The 18,109-nt window shown below is 47.8% G+C and overlaps 1 protein-coding gene across 1 annotated transcript; it reads left to right on the top strand.

The window, feature by feature from the left end:
• Nucleotides 1-10,600: 10,600 nt before the first annotated feature.
• LOC133904144 (uncharacterized) lies at nucleotides 10,601-14,354 on the top strand. Its single transcript, XM_062345652.1, has 3 exons — nucleotides 10,601-10,952; nucleotides 13,668-13,759; nucleotides 13,841-14,354. The coding sequence occupies exons 1-3, from the start codon at nucleotides 10,847-10,849 to the stop codon at nucleotides 14,222-14,224; spliced, it is 582 nt and encodes a 193-aa protein (XP_062201636.1). The 5' UTR covers nucleotides 10,601-10,846; the 3' UTR covers nucleotides 14,225-14,354.
• Nucleotides 14,355-18,109: the final 3,755 nt, after the last annotated feature.

An 18,109-nucleotide genomic window follows, 5' to 3' on the forward strand; every position in this document is an offset into this window, starting at 1 on the left:
CAGAATCAGTATTCCTCTTCCATAATTGGGCGCTTAAGCGTGAAAAAAACGAGGAAGCCGAGCTCAGCACAGTCTGCAGGAGTAATTCTTAAGTCGCAGGCGCCATCGTGAAAATCTTCAAAGTCGAAAGCATCATGTGGTGCCTCCAGAACAGCTAGGCCATGCCTATCCAAATCAAACTAAATGATGGCAACAATATCTCCATGAAGCAACCAGTAAATGGAATTCCCAACCATGGTGTTGGGATAATTTTTAGATACATTGGGCCTATCTTCTAGAGGTCCTGCAAACTCTAGGGTTCGGCATCAGATGGCGAAATTGGGTTGCTTCGCTGCTGGCCACTGCTTCCTCCAAAGTGCTGCTTAATGGAACTCCGGGGAAAGAGTTTAAACATGCTCGTGGTCTCCGCCAAGGAGACCCCCTTTCACCAATGCTCTTCATCATGGCCATTGATCCCCTACAATGCATCATCGACATGGCAGCTCAGAATAATTTTTTGCACCCAATTCTTCCGAGAGCGGCACGCTTGAGATGCTCGTTATATGCGGACGACACTGCTGTGTTTGCAAAACCTTGCAGGTCTGATCTGATCGCGTTTTATGAGATCCTGCAAGTTTTTGCAAAGTGTTCGGGGTTGGTTACAAATCTAGCAAAAACAGAGGTTTTCCCTATCAGATGCGAAGAGTTGCCTTTGGATCAGATTCTCCTTGATTTTCCAGGAAAGATGAGTTCTTTTCCTGGATCCTACCTTGGCCTTCCTCTGCACACTCGAAAGCTTAGAAAGGTGGATGTTCAACCTTTGCTTGATAAGCTTGGAGCACAACTCCCGGGTTGGAAAGGAAATTTTGTCTCAAGAGCGGGAAGAGAGATTTTAGTGAAATCGATCCTCTCTTCCCAACTAACTTACCACCTGACAGTTTTCCCTCTGCAAAAATGGTTAACAAAAAGGATTGATAGGATTCGAAGATCCTTTCTTTGGCGTGGTGGTGAGCCTGAGAGCGTCAATGGAGGCCACTGCCTAGTTAACTGGTCCACGGTTTGTCGTCCAAAAGACCTGGGAGGCCTGGGGATTTCTGATCTGGAAAGGTTTGCCACAGCCCTCCGTCTCCGATGGATGTGGTTCAGGTGGAAACAAGAAGATAGGCCGTGGGCAACAATGGATGTCCCATGTGACAGAGTGGAGAAGGAGCTATTCCATGCCTCGACAAGGGTTACGGTGGGCAACGGAAGAAAGGCTTTGTTCTGGTATTCAACTTGGTTAGATGGGCAGGCCCCTAGAAATATTGCACCGGCATTATTCGACAAATCAAAAAGGAAAAACTTTTCTGTGTTTAAGGCCTTGACAAACCAAGTATGGATTGCAAACCTTGGTCATCTTACAATAACGGATGAGCTCCATCAATTTGTGCTTCTGTGGGGAAAACTTCAGAATGTCGTGCTCGACCCTGAAGTGCAAGATGCAATCTCTTGGAGGTGGACAGTCGATGGTGAATACACAGCACAAAACGCCTACAAAATCCAGTTTGAAGGTAGCAGAAGGAAGCCGGTGATGATGCAAATTTGGAAGGCAAAAACGGAGCCCAAATGCAAAGTTTTCGCGTGGCTACTCCTGCAACAAAAAGTTCTAACAGCAAACAACCTTGCAAAGAGGGGATGGCCCCATGATCCAATATGTAAGCTTTGCCGAATTGAAAATGAGACTCCGCAGCATCTCTGCAAAGATTGCCCGTACACTCAAGAGGTGTGGAAGGTGATCACCTCTTGGTTGAACCTTCAAGATTTTTCGGACATGGATGAGCATTTATCAATCAACAGATGGTGGCAATTGGTGCGTAGGAAGGTGGCACGATCTCACCGTACGTTATTCGACGGCGTTGTCATCTTTTTTTGGTGGACTATATGGAAGGAAAGGAATCGGAGAAACTTTGAAAACAAGCAGCTATCAGTGACAGACGTGGCGTTCAGGCTCAAGGAACAGATTGATCAACATCGGATAGCTCTCGCCTCTTTCTATTAGTGTAGGTGGTTTTTGTGCTTCCTTTATAGGCGCTCGGTCGTGGATGATCGGTTTCGTTGTTTGAAGCGTTCCTAGCCTCCCTTTTAGCTGTGTGGGGGGGGGGGAGGTGAGCCTCTCTGGCTTTGTTTGTTTTCTTCCTTGCCATGTGTGTTGTCCTGAGACCTTTTTAATCTTTTTGGGTTTTTTTCTTTCTAATATATGATCGGCAAGCCTCTTGCCGTTCCTTTCGGAAAAAAAAAAAAAATTTTAGATACAAAAAAGGTATTCGGCGGCCACAACAGTGAGATGAGATTGCACCATTCTTCGGTCTCGGATGAATAGACGCAGGCGAAAATCCGTTCCATTCTGCGGCCTAGGAAGACAACCTGGAAGGGGCTGGAGTGGCAAGCGCCATGCACGTGGCCTTGGCCGCCGGCAGCACAAACGATCGCCCCGTTCTCTAGGTACTTGCTCTCCTTGCCATCGAAACCGGGGGGAATGGCCACGCAGCGCTGGTCGCCGGTGATGAGTTCCCACAAGAGGAAATGTTGCCTCTTCGGGTCGTAGACAAGCACGCGGCCATGGCGGCAGCCGAGGTGGTAACCGTTGATGCGGTCGTGAATCCGCAAGGAGAAGCGCGCGAAGGGGATGTGATCCGGCGGATCCAGCGCGGGAGTGAATCTAATGTTCCTGAGCAGCTTGTAAGAGTCCGAGCAGAGGGGGCTCCTGGTGGTGGGTGCAGAAGCGGTGGTGGAAACTGGGGTCGGAGACGAGGAGGCGCCACTGCCTGCAGATGGCAGCCGCGTGGGGGAGGGAGGACGGCCGCGGCGAGAGGCGGAGAAGGATCCCGGTCAGGAGGTTGTCGTCTTCCAGCACGGACGCCATGAGGCGGCGGCGTGGGGCCATCTCACCGCAGTCTACACGAGCTGTTTTTGAAAGACTAGCAGCAGAACTACTATTTCATTTAAGAAGGCACAATATGCTAGAGATTTTAAAGAACATAATCAAGGTCTTAATGCCTCATTTAGTGGAGGGAGGTTTGACGCGTTTACAATATGCAGATGACACTAGTGGTGTTTGGTTCAAAAAAGGTAATGTAAACCTAAAGGGAATGAGATTACAGCGGTACTTGCGGTGTGGCTGATCACTTGCTCTATTTGGTTAAGAACAATGGTAATCAGACATGAACACACTGAGTCAAGCGCACGGTGCTAAGCCTAAACCGGTGGGCGGCGGCTCATGGTGGAGACAGTTATTGCCGATGTCGTCGCATACCTTCCTGCATAACACTTGCTGTAGGGTGGAGGGATGGAGGCAATGCACCTTGGGTCAATGGCGTGGATGACGGCCGAGGCACTCAGATCTGGATGCACCATGGATGACACCAAGGGCAGCTCATTTTCTTGCTCCCCAACCTGGTGAGCTAGCTCGGAGGTGAAGGAGAAGACCGGCGGGAAAGGAGGCCGAAGGTGTGTTGCGCGCAAGCTGCCAGGATAGATCTCGCGTTTGGCAAATCCGGAATGCTTGCCGCCTAGTAATGGACTTGGAGGTGGAGAGGTTGGCTGAGGAAGTTGCGGTCGGGAGCAGTGGATGCCTCTTGGCTTGCTCGGCGGCACCGCTTTTTCTGTCGCAATGGGAATTTTTCCCAGGCCGGCTCGGCGGTGCCACTTCCTGTGACTCACGACTTCGCGAGAAGTGCGGCTACGGGACAGGGATCACAATCTCATACCGCCCAGCATCGAGTGTAATGGGCTCCCTGAAGGCCTGTTCCGTGGTACCCAATTACGCCCGAGGTGAAACAACATGTTTAGGGCCTGTTTGGATGTCCTGTAACTTTTTTCCCTTGTAATTGGTTTCCACCTGTATTTTCTAGTGCACAAGGAATCCCTGAAATGTAATGGATTTTTTCCCCAGGAAAATACTATTTAGGTAAAGAAAAAAGATAGCCCTACAATACAGATTGCTGCTTCTACCAGCGAACCAGTGATCAGCCTATAGATATCAAGAAGAGCAATCTTTTGTCAATTTCCACAGCTCAAACAACATCAAGAAATTGTGAACATACAATAGGTAGCACAAGCACCTCCATCAATACAGAACCTAGTTTTTACCACAAAGGGCTATCTAGTGAAATTCAAACCCTATACAGACGATCTAAGATGATCTTGATGTCCAGCAAGTCAGCAAAACGTGGCACCAAGACATGGTCAATGCTAGACACAGAAAGCAGCTACATCAACAGAGGCCACTGAGGTGAAATCATGCATCCCCTTTTGGGATTTTGGTTCTTCAGTTCGGCAGCGCTCATGGTTCCTACAATCAAAGAGGATAACATTATGTCCCAAGATAAAAGGTAAAACTAAAACTAACATAAAAAGGTACATAAAGTTTGGGGATCTTGAAAAGCATGTGCCTTGTATATTGTATACCTCAATGCATTCTAACATAAGCTGTACATCTGATGCACATATTTACATTTGCACTTGCTAGTTGCTACCTGTTTCTATTTCTAATTTTCTATCTATTGGAAGAATGAGGACCATGACAAAAGCATTGAGAAACGACAAATGATAAATTGCCAAGAAAACTAAGTCTAAGACATGGGATTGAACCACCTCTGCCATGATAATATGAATAACTTCTATGGCTACCATGTATAAACTAGGAGAAACGAAGAAGCATCAGATATCTATGAGAGAAATACTGCTACAATGACACAACTGGATCTGAAGATTCGATGAACAGTTGCTACTCTGTTAGCACTTAGCACTCAACCATAAAGATGGAAAAAGACCACATAAAATATATGGTAGTACATTAGCATGAAAATGGTGACAGAGCATTCAACAAGAGTAATAAAGCTCTATCGGTGTATAGAGTATAGGGGTACCTTGGCAAAAGCGTCCCCCAAGGAATATAAGAACCAGGGATGTGTATTTCCTAAAAACTAGTCGGTCGCACGACCAGAGTAGGAAGTCCCGCGACCAGTGCGAGGCTTACGCGACCAGCCTCATTAGGACCTCGCCTAAACCCGCGACCAGTCCCACTGGTCGCAATGCCGAACCTGACATAAACTGTCCAATCACATTTATTGATATCTACTCAAGTGTTTTTCTCCTCCAGACGCCTTCCCCTACGAACAAAGTCATGGACGGTGCAGAAGTGTAGTGTCCCATCCTGTGGCATTAAATGCTACGGGGCGGGGCAGTAGCAGACCAGCACGACGCCACACAACAGATGGGACGGTGTCAGCAGACCAGCATGGTGCTGCACAATGGATGGAACGGTGTCAGCAGACTATCACGGCGCCACACAACGGATGGGACGCTGTCAGCAGGTCGATCAGACAAGTTGATAACTCCACATACAAGCGGCGGGCAGAGCACCCAGACAAGATGGCGTGACATCCAAAGATCTACGACGCACGACGAGGGGATGTATCAAACCCTCATAGCAAGTGAGCATGCTTTGTCTTCTGTAATGATGGCTTGGGTTAGATATTAGGATGAGCAGGAGTCCTCTATTTGGATCCCCACGTGTAAGTCCTCCTTTTCCCTCCTATATAAAGGGATGAGGACCCGTTTGTAGAGAGAAAAAAAAAGCCTGGCAACCAGCTAGAACACCCTTTGTAATCCACTCAGATCCTCCATAAACACAACACTTAGGATATAGGGTTATGATCCTCCGGGAGGCCCGAACCTGTATAACTCCTCGCATCTCAGAGTTCATCACACACATAACTCATCAACTCCCTATGTTCCCGAAATGCCGTTCACACACCCACTGTTCAACATACCCTGGAATCACTGTCAGGGATTAACCTTCGACATTTGGCGCACCAGGTAGGGGGGTGCGTTTCATCGTTTCAACAAGTTCAAAGAAAATCAATCAGGTTACTCATGGCCGAATCCACGACAACCGCGGAGTCCCGTTCCGAGGACCCCAGCCGCCGCGAGATATTCCTCATAGGGTACCATCGATGAACCCAATGTGCTCTAGGCATGGGACACCAAGCCAGAATCCAAGAGCTCCAAGACCCAACGCGACGTATGCATGGCGGAACATGCAGCAGGGGACGCCAGAGGCCCTTCTAACCCGAACGCCAGTGGTGAACCCCCAGCTATATGCCTAGAGGGAAACCAGTCTGGTGACGAACAGGTAGGCACCTCAGGACAACCCCCACATCCCCAATGCTATCCTGAGGAGCCCCTGCATAGAGCACAGTCTACGGTGGCATCATCGCATATACCATCATGCCGTCTAGACGCCAGGGGCTCCCCTCCCAGTGACCTATCACTACTCCAGGCCCAACGTCTCGACTACGAGACCATGACACCGGCGCAAAACCTACAGACTGTGCGAGTGCTCCTCAGCCACCCACCAGTACATGTACCGAAGGGCTCGCCAGTGGCTCCATGGCTGCATGATCTTGCCCTCCTGGTGAGACCGCCTAACGCCAGACCACGTCAACTTGCACCATGCCCACCGCAAGGGCCGGTAAGGGTCATGGTCGCCCAAGGTCAAGACAAGGTCCGCGGTGGAATAAATCACGTGCTCCCTCAATCACTGGGAGTACTCGGGGACCACCGCCTTGTCGGGACAGCCAACCTCCGACTTACGCGACTCCCTATGCCAATGCGATCTCCGTGGCATGATCCAGAGCTAGGTGGCCAGTGGGAGGACAGGGCTCGACAGCAGAAAAGGGGCAAGTAGCCCTACCGCACGGCTTCCCTCGGCAGGGAGGCATCAGATGGCTCCACCCTATTGCCAGGACCCCGAGACCATCGTCTCTCCCTCAAATGCGGGATGCCGCCCAACAATGAGTGGCTCCCCACTACGGGACAGGGTGTAATGCCCTATCCGCTCGGTTATGAGAGGTACGCTAGCCGAACAAGTTTCGACCAGTCTTAACCGAGATGTATGACGGCTCGACCAACCCAGAGGAGTTCCATCAGATCTACACCACCATGGTGCAGGCTGTGGGAGGCCATGGGAAGGTCATGGCCAACTACTTCCCTACCACCTTGACCGGTTCGGCCCGGTCTTGGCTGATGAACCTCACTCGCGGGTCGGTTCGCTCCTGGGAAGACATGTGCGACCAATTCGTTACCAACTTTTAGGGGACCTACACCCGACCAGGGGTTAAGGACGACATGTATCAAGTCCGGCATGACAAGGAGAGTCGCTGCGAGACTTCATCCGGCATTTCACTGAGTGCCGAAACACTATCCCAAGGATCACGGGAGAATCCGTGATCATAGCGTTCAAACGGAGGGTCAAAGACCAGAAAATGGTTGAGAAGCTGGCCACCCGAATAATTCAAAGCACCACCGAGCTCTTTGAGCTCGCGGATAAGTGCGTACAGGCCGCCGAGGCCCGAGAATGGCAAATCGACGCCAGGCCACGTCCTGCCTCCAACCAGCCCACCTCTTCCAAGGGGGTCGACCGGAAGGACAAGAAAAGCAAGTGCAAGGCCGGACCCCTGAACTTCAAGTCAAAATCGACGGCTGCCATGACATTCTGCGTGGTCACACCCTTTCTACCACGAAAGGCAGCAACCATATTTTGCAGCACTCTAACTAGCACATGAGTACCATCTAAAGCCCTGATGCAATCCTAATCACAATGTATACACTATTAGTGTGACTACCAAAATAATGTACAATTATAACCCCCAATAACATACTCTAGTACCTGAAAATATGGATAGAACCTGCGCCTGTTCAAAATTTTTGGGTGGATGTCATTACATGGGGTCTTAATCATCTCTTGACGCAACTCCCTGATAGCATACAACACTTGTTGGAAGTACCGGCTAATTGTTTCAACTGACCTCCTAAATGATAACACTATCAACCTAAACCTTTGATTATGACCTACCACTTGAAGGAACATCGCAACTTGTTCCTCCACTGAGCTACGAATTGTGTCTGTGAGCAAATGCCTCATCCTAAGCGAAGTACATAAGTGAAAAAATGGGACTCTCCTCGTTCTAAGTTGCTCCACACAATGGCGATCATCATTGTGAAATATGAATCTAAGGTTATCCATCCTAATCTGATCTCTTTCTGACATAGGACCGTAGGTGACAGCAGGTGTTCGGCTACCGGAACGCCTTGCTACATACATCATGTATGCACACATTGTAGTAACTATACTTGCACCCCGAACAATAAGTTCACGACACTTAGAAGCCAATTCATCCATCTATGCATAAGTAAGAGCAATGTGATCGAGATTAGTGTATTCAACAGAAAGTACCAATTAAAAATCCAACTTTTATAGTATAAAATATATGAAGCAATGTCCAGGAATAGGTAGCCAATTAGTTGGTTCATTAAGTAGGGCCATGACCACGACAAACTTCCATGCATTCTATTCTATAACCAGATTCGGAATGCATGCATAAAAACATGGGCAGAGGCTGGAAAAAAAACACCCTCCTTCTATATGTGTACTACTCAAATTCATAGTACCGAATGAGACCTTATGGATCACTAACTGAAAGAGTGTGTAAATAAAACGGGAAAAAGTCATCTTAAACTTTGTAAATCTGAAAGCTAAAATGATATGTATTGGGCGCAGAAGATACATAAAAAACCCGGCAGTGGCAGATTTTGGCTATGGTAAACAAAACACAGACCTGCTGGGTGAACTAGATAACATTTTTTTAGAAAAGGCAAGACAAATGCCCCTAATTAAACAATATCTCAAACACAAAAACAAGCTGGAAAATTGGAAGAAGCCGCTAAACCAGATCAATTGAAAATGAAGTAAGCGTCAGTTTTCTTACAAGAATGCAAATAATGGATGTGGGACTTCAAAAACAAGCTGGAAAATTGGAAGAAGCCGCTAAACCAGATCAATTGAAAATGAAGTAAGCGTCAGTTTTCTTACAAGAATGCAAAATGGATGTGGGACTTAGTGTACCAAGTCTACTAATCAGACCAGCCGGACGAGATTGTTAGAACATTACTCGGTTTCCTATTTGGTTGAGATATTATCTCCTTGATTAGTTGCCTATTCGGTTGAGATTTTATCTCCTGACCGGCTGCCTTGTTTAGTTTCCAATGCATGCTGTGATTCATGCCTATCCCCACCGATATTGTTCCATAAATCGTGTGGTTGTTACGGTGATGATCCAGCTATATATGTAACGTGTGATTACTGAATAAAACATTGCAAATATCTTTGCTATCATGGTATCAGTTTGGTTCTTCCCTGGAACCGTTCTTCCGCACGCACCCTGAGCCTCCGCCGTCCGCCATGGCTGAAGCTGATGCCGCGCGCCGCGCTGCCGAGGCTGAGCACTTGGCTGCGCTTGCTCACCAGGACGAGCAGGCTGCGCTTGAATATGGACGGAGCGTGACGAGGATACCACTAGGTACAGCTCACCAAATTTACAAGGTGGCTTAGGGAGTACTCTGGGCCTATATATTCATGCTTGATTACATGGAGCTCATGGAGTTGATTAGGTTCTGATCCTTGATTGATTATGAATGCACACAAGGCAAATCAACCAATTGGTCATAGAATATGCATAGTCTAGAACGACAGCACACGTCCTAATCAAGGGGTCCATGCCATGTGGTGATGCATATGCAAGCATATATGCTGCTAGCTTGCCTTGTCTTTTACTTTGTTCAGCCGTTTCTTGATGCCACAACACAGCATGAGGCAATTTGTTTTTCGTTGGATAACAAGCCAGTCAATAACTAAAACTCAAAAGGCAGGGTCAGACTGCTTCTAAAAAGAAGCAGCATTCTAGAAGCACAAGCTCCCCGGTAACTAGCTTACCACTGCCACATACAAATGCAATTGAACGCGCAAGATTTATCCCATCAGCAATAATTCTGATGTTCATGCATCATTTTAATTTTATAAACGGCCATTCTTATCCAAAAGTACATGCAACTAATGGCATGTCCAACAAACAAGGTGATATTTGTTTGCTTCTGTACCTTTGCCTCTTTGCAGGACTGCAAGCCTGCAGATCTCTCCCGCTGCCTCCGAGGTTGCTACAAACGATTCGTTTGTGTAGATAGGAGCCTCGAGATCTGTGCAAGAAGTATGTCAATGAGTCGGAAATCAAAATCAGTAAATTCAATATCTAAAATTAGTGGATCTAAAGTATCTAACTTTGACAATCGGGTCTCTCACTTGCGCCTGGCTGCGAGAAGGGAGCGGATCCGGAACAAAGAGGGCAACGAGGAGGAGAAGGACCTGGGTGCAGGGAGCGGCAGGGGTGGGGGTGAGCAGTGGAGAGGGAGCGACAATGGCAGGGGTGAGAACAAGGAACGGGGGGTGAGATCGGGGAGGCGGGGTGTGAGGGAGTGGGTAACAGCTTGCACGACTCGGGATAGGCTCCGGAGCGAAGGGACTCGTGAGTTTCACTATCAGGACAGATCATCATAGTATTTTTCATACATCACGTCATGTTCAAATCATTCGAAACAGATAACCAAACTACAATCTCTTAGAGATTTTACGCAATCCTTCGAACTAGGATGATCTGATAGAGGCGACCAATCATCCACTTAATATGTCTAGCATGTGGTTAGAACTGTGCGTACAGATATACGTGAGTCAGTGGTGTGAGTGCAGTGTACCCTAAATAAAAAAAAGCCGAGCAGCGCTCCAGCAACTCGGCAGCCGACCGACCGACCAACCAACCAACCGCAGATCCCGTCCCCCTTCCCTCCACGGCTCGGACCCCTCCTCCTGCTGCTCTTCCCCGCCTCGGATCCCTCCCTCCCCCGCTTCCGGATGCGGCCGGGGCCACCGCCGCCGGATCCGCCTATCTAGTTGGTGCTGCTGCTGCCGCTGTTTGGTTGTAGCGAGGAGGGGAAGATGACGTTCTGGAGGGACGGTGGCGGGAGCGGGGGCGGAAGTGGGCGAGACCTCAACGGCGGGCCGCCCTGCGGCCAGGTGCGCGTCCTCGTCGTCGGCGACTCAGGTCAGCCCATCCCATCTTGCCTTCCTGCGGATTTTTTTTCACCGAGGTCCGCGAGGGACTAATAACAGTAAATGTTGCGCCTTTCGTCTTGCTTAGGTTCAACTTAGTGGGATTGCCTCCACTTCAAAAAACATAGTCGGATTGACTTAAGTACGGATAGATAGGATCGCCGGCCCGATCAAGAATCGGCACGCTAGTTTTGCTGACTCGGCCGATGTGTTCTTGCACTCCTCAGTTTGGCTGATGTGTTCTTCCTTAGGATTTGATTTGACCTGTGATGGATTCGTGCTGTACTGCTGTGCACTCTTCAATTCGATACCATTTCATCTTTTTCAATCCAACACTCAAGGGTGACATGGTCCACGGATCCTTCTGAATTGACGGTGGTTAATATGCAATTCGGTTTAGCTATGAGCCCAGCTTGCAAGCAACATAATCAGTTTTGGTGCCATTTGATCTTCACGTTCACTTCCATAATGAACGGTGCCATGATCCACAGATCCTTCTAATTTAGCAGTGGTTACTGTACAATCCGGTTCAGTTATGAGCTCAGCTTGTAGGCAACATACGCAGCTTTGCCAAAATTATAGGCTGCCTCCACTCTTCGTGCTAATAGGTTGCCAAAGTTTATCAAAACCACCACAATCTCTTTTTAGGACAGCTTGGATCATGTGTAGGCTATAAGGTGTAAGCTAAGATCAGCTTATCTGGAGTCAAAGCTACTCCCGCCATTAAGCTCCCTTCCAATGAATGCAACACCTTAATTTCTTATTGTGTGATTGGAATCCATTTCGTTTGTGCTTTTCTGCCATCAGAATTTATAACTTTACATCATTGACATGGTAACTGTTTCTTCGACTTTTATGCCTTTTCCGTTGTCAGTCCTCTGTTCCTTAAAAAGTTTATGACAAAAGTATCATTCTGGGAGATGTCCCTTCATTTGTTAGAATCTCAACTTTGTGAACCCAAATAATACTTTTCTTGGACTCGGTCATAACAGCTATGCTAAAGTGTTAAGGGCTATGTTTGGTTATTCTCCTGTTAATAACATGCTGCACCAAAATTCGAGGAACTGTCTACAAGAATTGAAGAACTATATGTACGTTACTTTGTTATTGTTTGTAATAAACTATAAATTCTGGCACATACCTTGCCCTTAATATGCATCAAAATATGGTAGCAGTGATCCCTTATGCTCTCCAAAAAACTAAACATCACAAATCTTATTGTGGTACCATTAGTAATGCTGTAATGGTGCATGGGATGGTGCACATCGAAACTATAATGTGCTACAAAAACGCATTTTTGGGAGAGCAGATCATTGATGCACCTCTAAAATATGATCCATGTATCCCACAGTTACTCTTTTGTCATACATGAAGTAAATTACTACGTCCCACCTTGGGCTATAAAGGCAATTGATAAGATTCGGTGGTAATTCCTGTGGAAAGGGAGAGAGCAGGCTAATGGAGAACACTGTTTGATCAGATGGCCAAAGGTTTGCTGACCTTTAGAGTATGGAGGTCTTGGCATTCATGACCTTAAGTCTCTCGGATGGGCCCTGAGGATGCACTAGCTATGGCTACAAAAGACGGAACCATCTAAGCCTTGGGCAATGTTCACTGTACCGGTACATCCCAATATCAACATTGTTTTCTATTGCGATAGTGACTGTGGTTGGCAATGGTTGCAATACATTGTTCTGGACAGATAGATGGTTACATGGTCGTGCAATTGCTGAGCTTGCACCCCACCTCTTTGCCTTGGTTCCAAAATGATGGTCCAGTAGTCGCCGCACCGTCCAGGAGGCCTTATTGGAGCATCAATGGATACGAGACATTCGCGGTGCTCCCTCGGTGGTTGCTTTGGCCGAATACCTTGATGTATGGGACTTACTTTCAGAGGTTACGCTTCAGCCGGAGGTGCAGGATGAGCACATATGGAGATTCTCAGAATCGGGTATATATTCAGCAAAATCAGCTTATATGGCATTCTTCCAAGGGGCTGTCTATTTTGAGCCTTGGCAAAATATTTGGAGGTCTTGGGCTCCAAGGAAGTGTCAGTTCTTTCTCTGATCAGGAAATGGAGACCATCCAGCACATCCTGACCTCTTTTGTGTTTTCTAGACAAATTTGGTGCTCCCTGTTCAGAAGATTTTGCCTCCCGGATTTCACTCCACAGCCGGACAACAAAGTATTTTGGACATGATGGTTTAGATTCAGCAATACAGTCAACAAAAGATTGGTCGACGGACTAAATTCGCTTGCCATTCTTGGGGCTTGGATGATCTGGAGGCACCGAAATGAATTTGTGTTCAACGGTGCATCGCCTAACATTCAGAAGGTCCTGCTGCTAGCCAGAGAGGAAGCTCAGCTCTGGATGATTGCAGGAGCCAAGGTCCTTTCGCATTTAGATGCTGGTTAATTCCTGAGCCTAACATTCAGAAGGTCCTCGTGTAGCGTGCTGGTCGTGTGTCATGATTTTGTGGTGCGTCTAAACAGTTTGTGTGTGTGGGATGTGTTTGTACCATATAATTTTCTTCATTTTCTTAATGCAATGATACACAACTCTCCTACATATTCGAGAAAAAAATACTATGTTTAATGTGATTATGGATAAGTATTAATTGAAATGATATTATTAAAGAATACGTATTTAATATTGTTTAATTGTGTGGGAGTTTGGGTGATGACCATGTTCCTTAATTTTTCACAGGTGTGGGGAAATCATCCTTGGTACATCTCTTGTTAAAAGGTCCTGCAGTTGCTCGACCAGCCCAAACAATTGGATGCACCGTGGGTGTTAAAGTAAGTAATGCTGTGGCTAACCTCCATTGCTTTGAATTTTGAAATATATTCTCTCATAAGCTTTAACTTCCATCATTTCAGCATATTACTTACAGCAGTCAAGGGAGTTCGTCTAATAGCATCAAGGGTGATGCCACTGATGCTGAAAGGAACTTTGTTGAGCTTTGCACACGAGTGCGTAGTGTGGGTGCAAGGCACCATGGGTGGTTGCAAGCCAGCCAGGGTTTGATCCCTGGCAGCCACAATTTAGCATCCAAAGAATGCCAAGGTCTCCCCTCAAACTTTTTGCGAACAGGCATGGAGCCTGGTGGCAAAACTCCAAGGTGGGAGCTGAGCCGGTGGGATTCGATCCCCTGTCCTGCACCCAACCCCGGGCCTCCAATGAAGTGTATCCGCATTGTTAAAAAAAACTTTGTTGAGCTTTGGGATGTTTCAGGACATGAGCGTTACATCCGCTACACTTAGCACAAATTCACATCTAGTACAAGAAAGTGCAAAGAACATATAAGTGAAGTTTGCTAACATAATTATCTTACAAAATACTATGCAATGCAAATATAATAAAAGTAAGATAGAGTACGTAAAAGGCAACTTTTCCTCACATATTGCTATAGGGATGTTACATACCAAGCTCTCTTTAGAAAGGTAAATCTTGTTGCATCTAGAGGCTTGATAAAATGTCGGCGAGCTGGTGTTAAGTATATATATAGCTTAACTCAATGTCTCCCTTCTCATTATGGTTATAGAGTGTTAAACTAGGTTATTGGTTAAACTTATAGCACTGATGTTGTCACATAAAAAGTGGCACGCTCCTGAAATCTAACCAAAATCTCTTAAGGTAGTAATCATCCATAAAATCTGTGAGTAACAGGTAGCAGCAGCTACATATTTAGCTTCATCAGTAGATTACGCAATGCTAGACTACTTGCGAGAAGATCAACACATAAGAGAAGTACCCAAGAAATGACAAGTAACAGAGGTACTCTTCCTGTCAATTATACAACTAGAAAAATCCGCATCCGAAAAGCTACGAAGAGAAAGCGAAGAGGATGCAGAAAACCAAAGATCATACTCGAGAGTGTGTTGAGATATCTCAGAATGCGTTTCACCGCATGGTGGTGAGACGTCCTCGGTGAAGCCTGGAAGCGAGCACACAATTAGACGGCAAAGTGAATGTCAGGTCTTGTCACCGTCAGGTACAGTAGGGAGCTGATCATGTTCCTGTACTCCTGCTGGTCCACCTCCTTACCATCTTCATTCGGATCAAGCACGGTCGAGGTAGCTATCAGTGTCGCCAATGGCTTTGCATCGCTGATGTCGTCGAACTTCTTCAACAAATCCTTGGTGTACTTTGTTTGGTGGACGAATGTAACTTACTTGTATTGCTTGATTTGCAACCTAAGGAAGAAGTTGAGCTCACTCATCATCGACATCTCGAGCTCCCTACTCATAGTTTCTTCAAACTTGGTCACAAGTGCGTGAGAAGAGCCATAAAAAATAATATCATCCATGTTAATTTGAACAAGTAAGAAATCATTACCATGCCTGAGAGAACAAAGTTTTATCAGCTAACTCATTCACATACCCATGTCTTAGCAAGAAAAACCTAAATCTATCATACCAAGCCCTAGGTGCCTGCTTAAGCCTATACAAATCTTTTTGAAGTTTGTATACTCTATGAGGGTATTTAGAATGCTCAAAGTCTAGGGGTTGCTTGATATAGACCTCTTCCTCTATAAAACCATTTAGGAAAGCACTTTTGACATCAATTTGATACAACTTGAAATCTCGAGATGCCGCAAATGTAAGGAGGATCCTAATAGCTTCTAACTTAGCTACTGGTGCAAAGATATGTTCAAAGTCTATCCCCTCTACCTGAGTGAAACCTTGAGCTACTAGTCTAGTCTTACTTCTTACTACAAACCCATCCTCCCTTGTTTGTTTTTGAAAATATTTTAGTTCCTATGGTGTGAACATTTGGGGTGGCTCTACTAGGATCTAAATTTGGTTTCTCTCAAAGTTTTCAAGCTCTTCATGTATGGCATTGAGACTCAAAAGGAGCAACAAATACATAATCAGTGAAATGAGCATAAAAAACAGATTTGTACCTCGTTACCCTCTGATCAAGGTCGCCGATCATCATCTATGGAGGATGTCCCTACTGAATGCGTTGAGAGGCTTCGTGCTGCGAGATGACCTCCTCCTCAAACACTGCTTGTGCAGGCTCAAAAGTAGCTGAAGTGGAAGTAGAAGCTGCAGAATCCTCTGCCGGTATCGAGGAGGTAGGAACCAGCTCGGGAGCGAGTGTAGTAGTAGGAAGTAGTGGATCATCCTCGTCATCCCCGTAAGCCGGAAGGTCGTCGTCTAAAAAAGGCTTTTGCTCATCTTCTGATCACCTACACAGTCAAAGACAGGGCTAGCATAAGGGGTTAATTCATCAAATGTCATATCACGAGACTCTATGATGGTGTTAGTGTCAAGATTAAAGACCTTGTAAAAATGATCATGAAAAGAATACTCTAAGAAAATGCCATCGGAAGAACGCGACTCGAACTTGTCAAGATTGCCACGTTTTAGGATGAAGCACTATCGGTGTATCAGGAACCGGGGTCCCTGAGTCCTGAGGCCAGGCCAGCCGTCCGCCAAGTGTCATCATCCCATGAGGTCCCTCTTGCAAAGTGAGGAAAGTCCAAGTTCCGGGAGAAGGTGCTCGGGGCCAGTCTCTGGTCCCCGAGTACCCCAGTTCCTCGATGACCCGCAGAGTCTAAGTACCGGGAAGAAAGTGCTCGGGGAGGTGCCCCATCTCTCCCGAGCACCCTAGTCCCCCGATGATCAGAAGGGCTAAGTTCCGGGAGAGAGTGCTCGGGGACTGCGCGTAGTAGTCCCCGAGCGCGCGGTTCCCCGAGGGCCAGTGCGAAAGTGCTCGGGAGAGAGTGCTCGGGGCTGCACGTGGCAGCCCCCGGGCTCTCGGTTCCCCGAAAGATCTGTGCGAAAGTGCTCGGGAGAGAGTGCTCGGGCTGCATGTGGCAGCCCCCGGGCTCTCGGTTCCCCGAAGGTTCGTACAAAGATAGGCATTCCCGGGAGAGAGTGCTCGGGGAGGTGAACAGTACCCCTGAGTACTCGGTTCCCCGACAACCCAGAGAGGCCCCCGAAGGGCCCACCGATGAGGTGTCCGCCTGTCAGAGGTCCAAGGCCGCATTAAATGAGCGCGCGTAGCCTGACACATCCAACTGCTCCCGCCGCAGCGTCAGTTCCTGCCATGCTTTGGCAGAGGGGCGTGGGGTTATTAATTGCACGGGTCCCGTCCCGTATTATCCGGTGTGTCTCAGGATAACATTGCCAGAATCAAGGCATTCCGCCTGCCGCCCTGTCGTGGCAGAGGAACAAGACAGGACGGGCACGCCGGGTGGCTCTGTGGCTGCCCGGTGGGCCCTCTCAACGGCGCCCGTTGCCAGGGCGTTATGGTGACAAGTGACCAGACGCGCGCCGCGTTTTCCACCTCCGCGGTCACTTCGCCTATAGGAAATGATGACGCCTTTCTCAGTCGTGGCGTCTTGGAACTTGTGCCCCCTCCTTCCCGTTCGGGGCATGTCGCAGCCGGCGAGTGCACAAAAGAGTCGGCACGCAGAAGAGAACGGGCGATAAAAAAAAGGGAAAAAAGAGGGTGGCGACCAACGAAGAAGAGACCATAAGCATCGAGCACTGAAGCACCAAGAGAAAAACCATGGTCCTGCTCAAGAAGAAGGAGCCTCAAGCTCTTAGTTAGACACAATATTCTTGTAACCAGCTACATCCTTGAGGGATCTCCCTCAGGACAGTTATTGCATCCACACAGGAGTAGGGTATTATGCCTCCGTGCAGCCCGAACCTGTCTAAACTCTAGTGCATTTACTTCCCTTTGCACTAGGTCGATCATCCTCCACCACCAGACGTTGTGTTTACATCCACTTCCATTTATTTCTCCGACGAACTTATTCAGGATCATCCCCCCCGCCGAATCTCTAAAAATGGGTCTCTCGGGATCCCTGCGACAGAAGTTAATTCTCCGACAGCTGGCGCGCCAGGTAGGGGGGAACATCCCTGAATCTGTTCGTTTGTTTTCTTCCGCAGGAAAAAAATGGCCGGTGGACACCGCCTCTAGCGTTCCGGCTCCACTTCCACTGAGGAAATACTGCCCGTCATCCAGGAGGCCCCAGTCACTGCTGCGTCCCAGCAGCAGCCACTATCTGCACGCGCGGCTTTCCCCTCCCAAGGGGACCAGGGCGCTGGGCCCAATAGGGCTGCCGCTGGTGCACCAGCCGACCCTCAGCAGGTGGTCGAGACCCCGGCCGCCAGGTCCGCCTCTGGACA

The sequence above is a fragment of the Phragmites australis genome, chromosome 21, assembly GCF_958298935.1.
Source record: "Phragmites australis chromosome 21, lpPhrAust1.1, whole genome shotgun sequence".
Lineage (NCBI taxonomy): Eukaryota > Viridiplantae > Streptophyta > Magnoliopsida > Poales > Poaceae > Phragmites > Phragmites australis.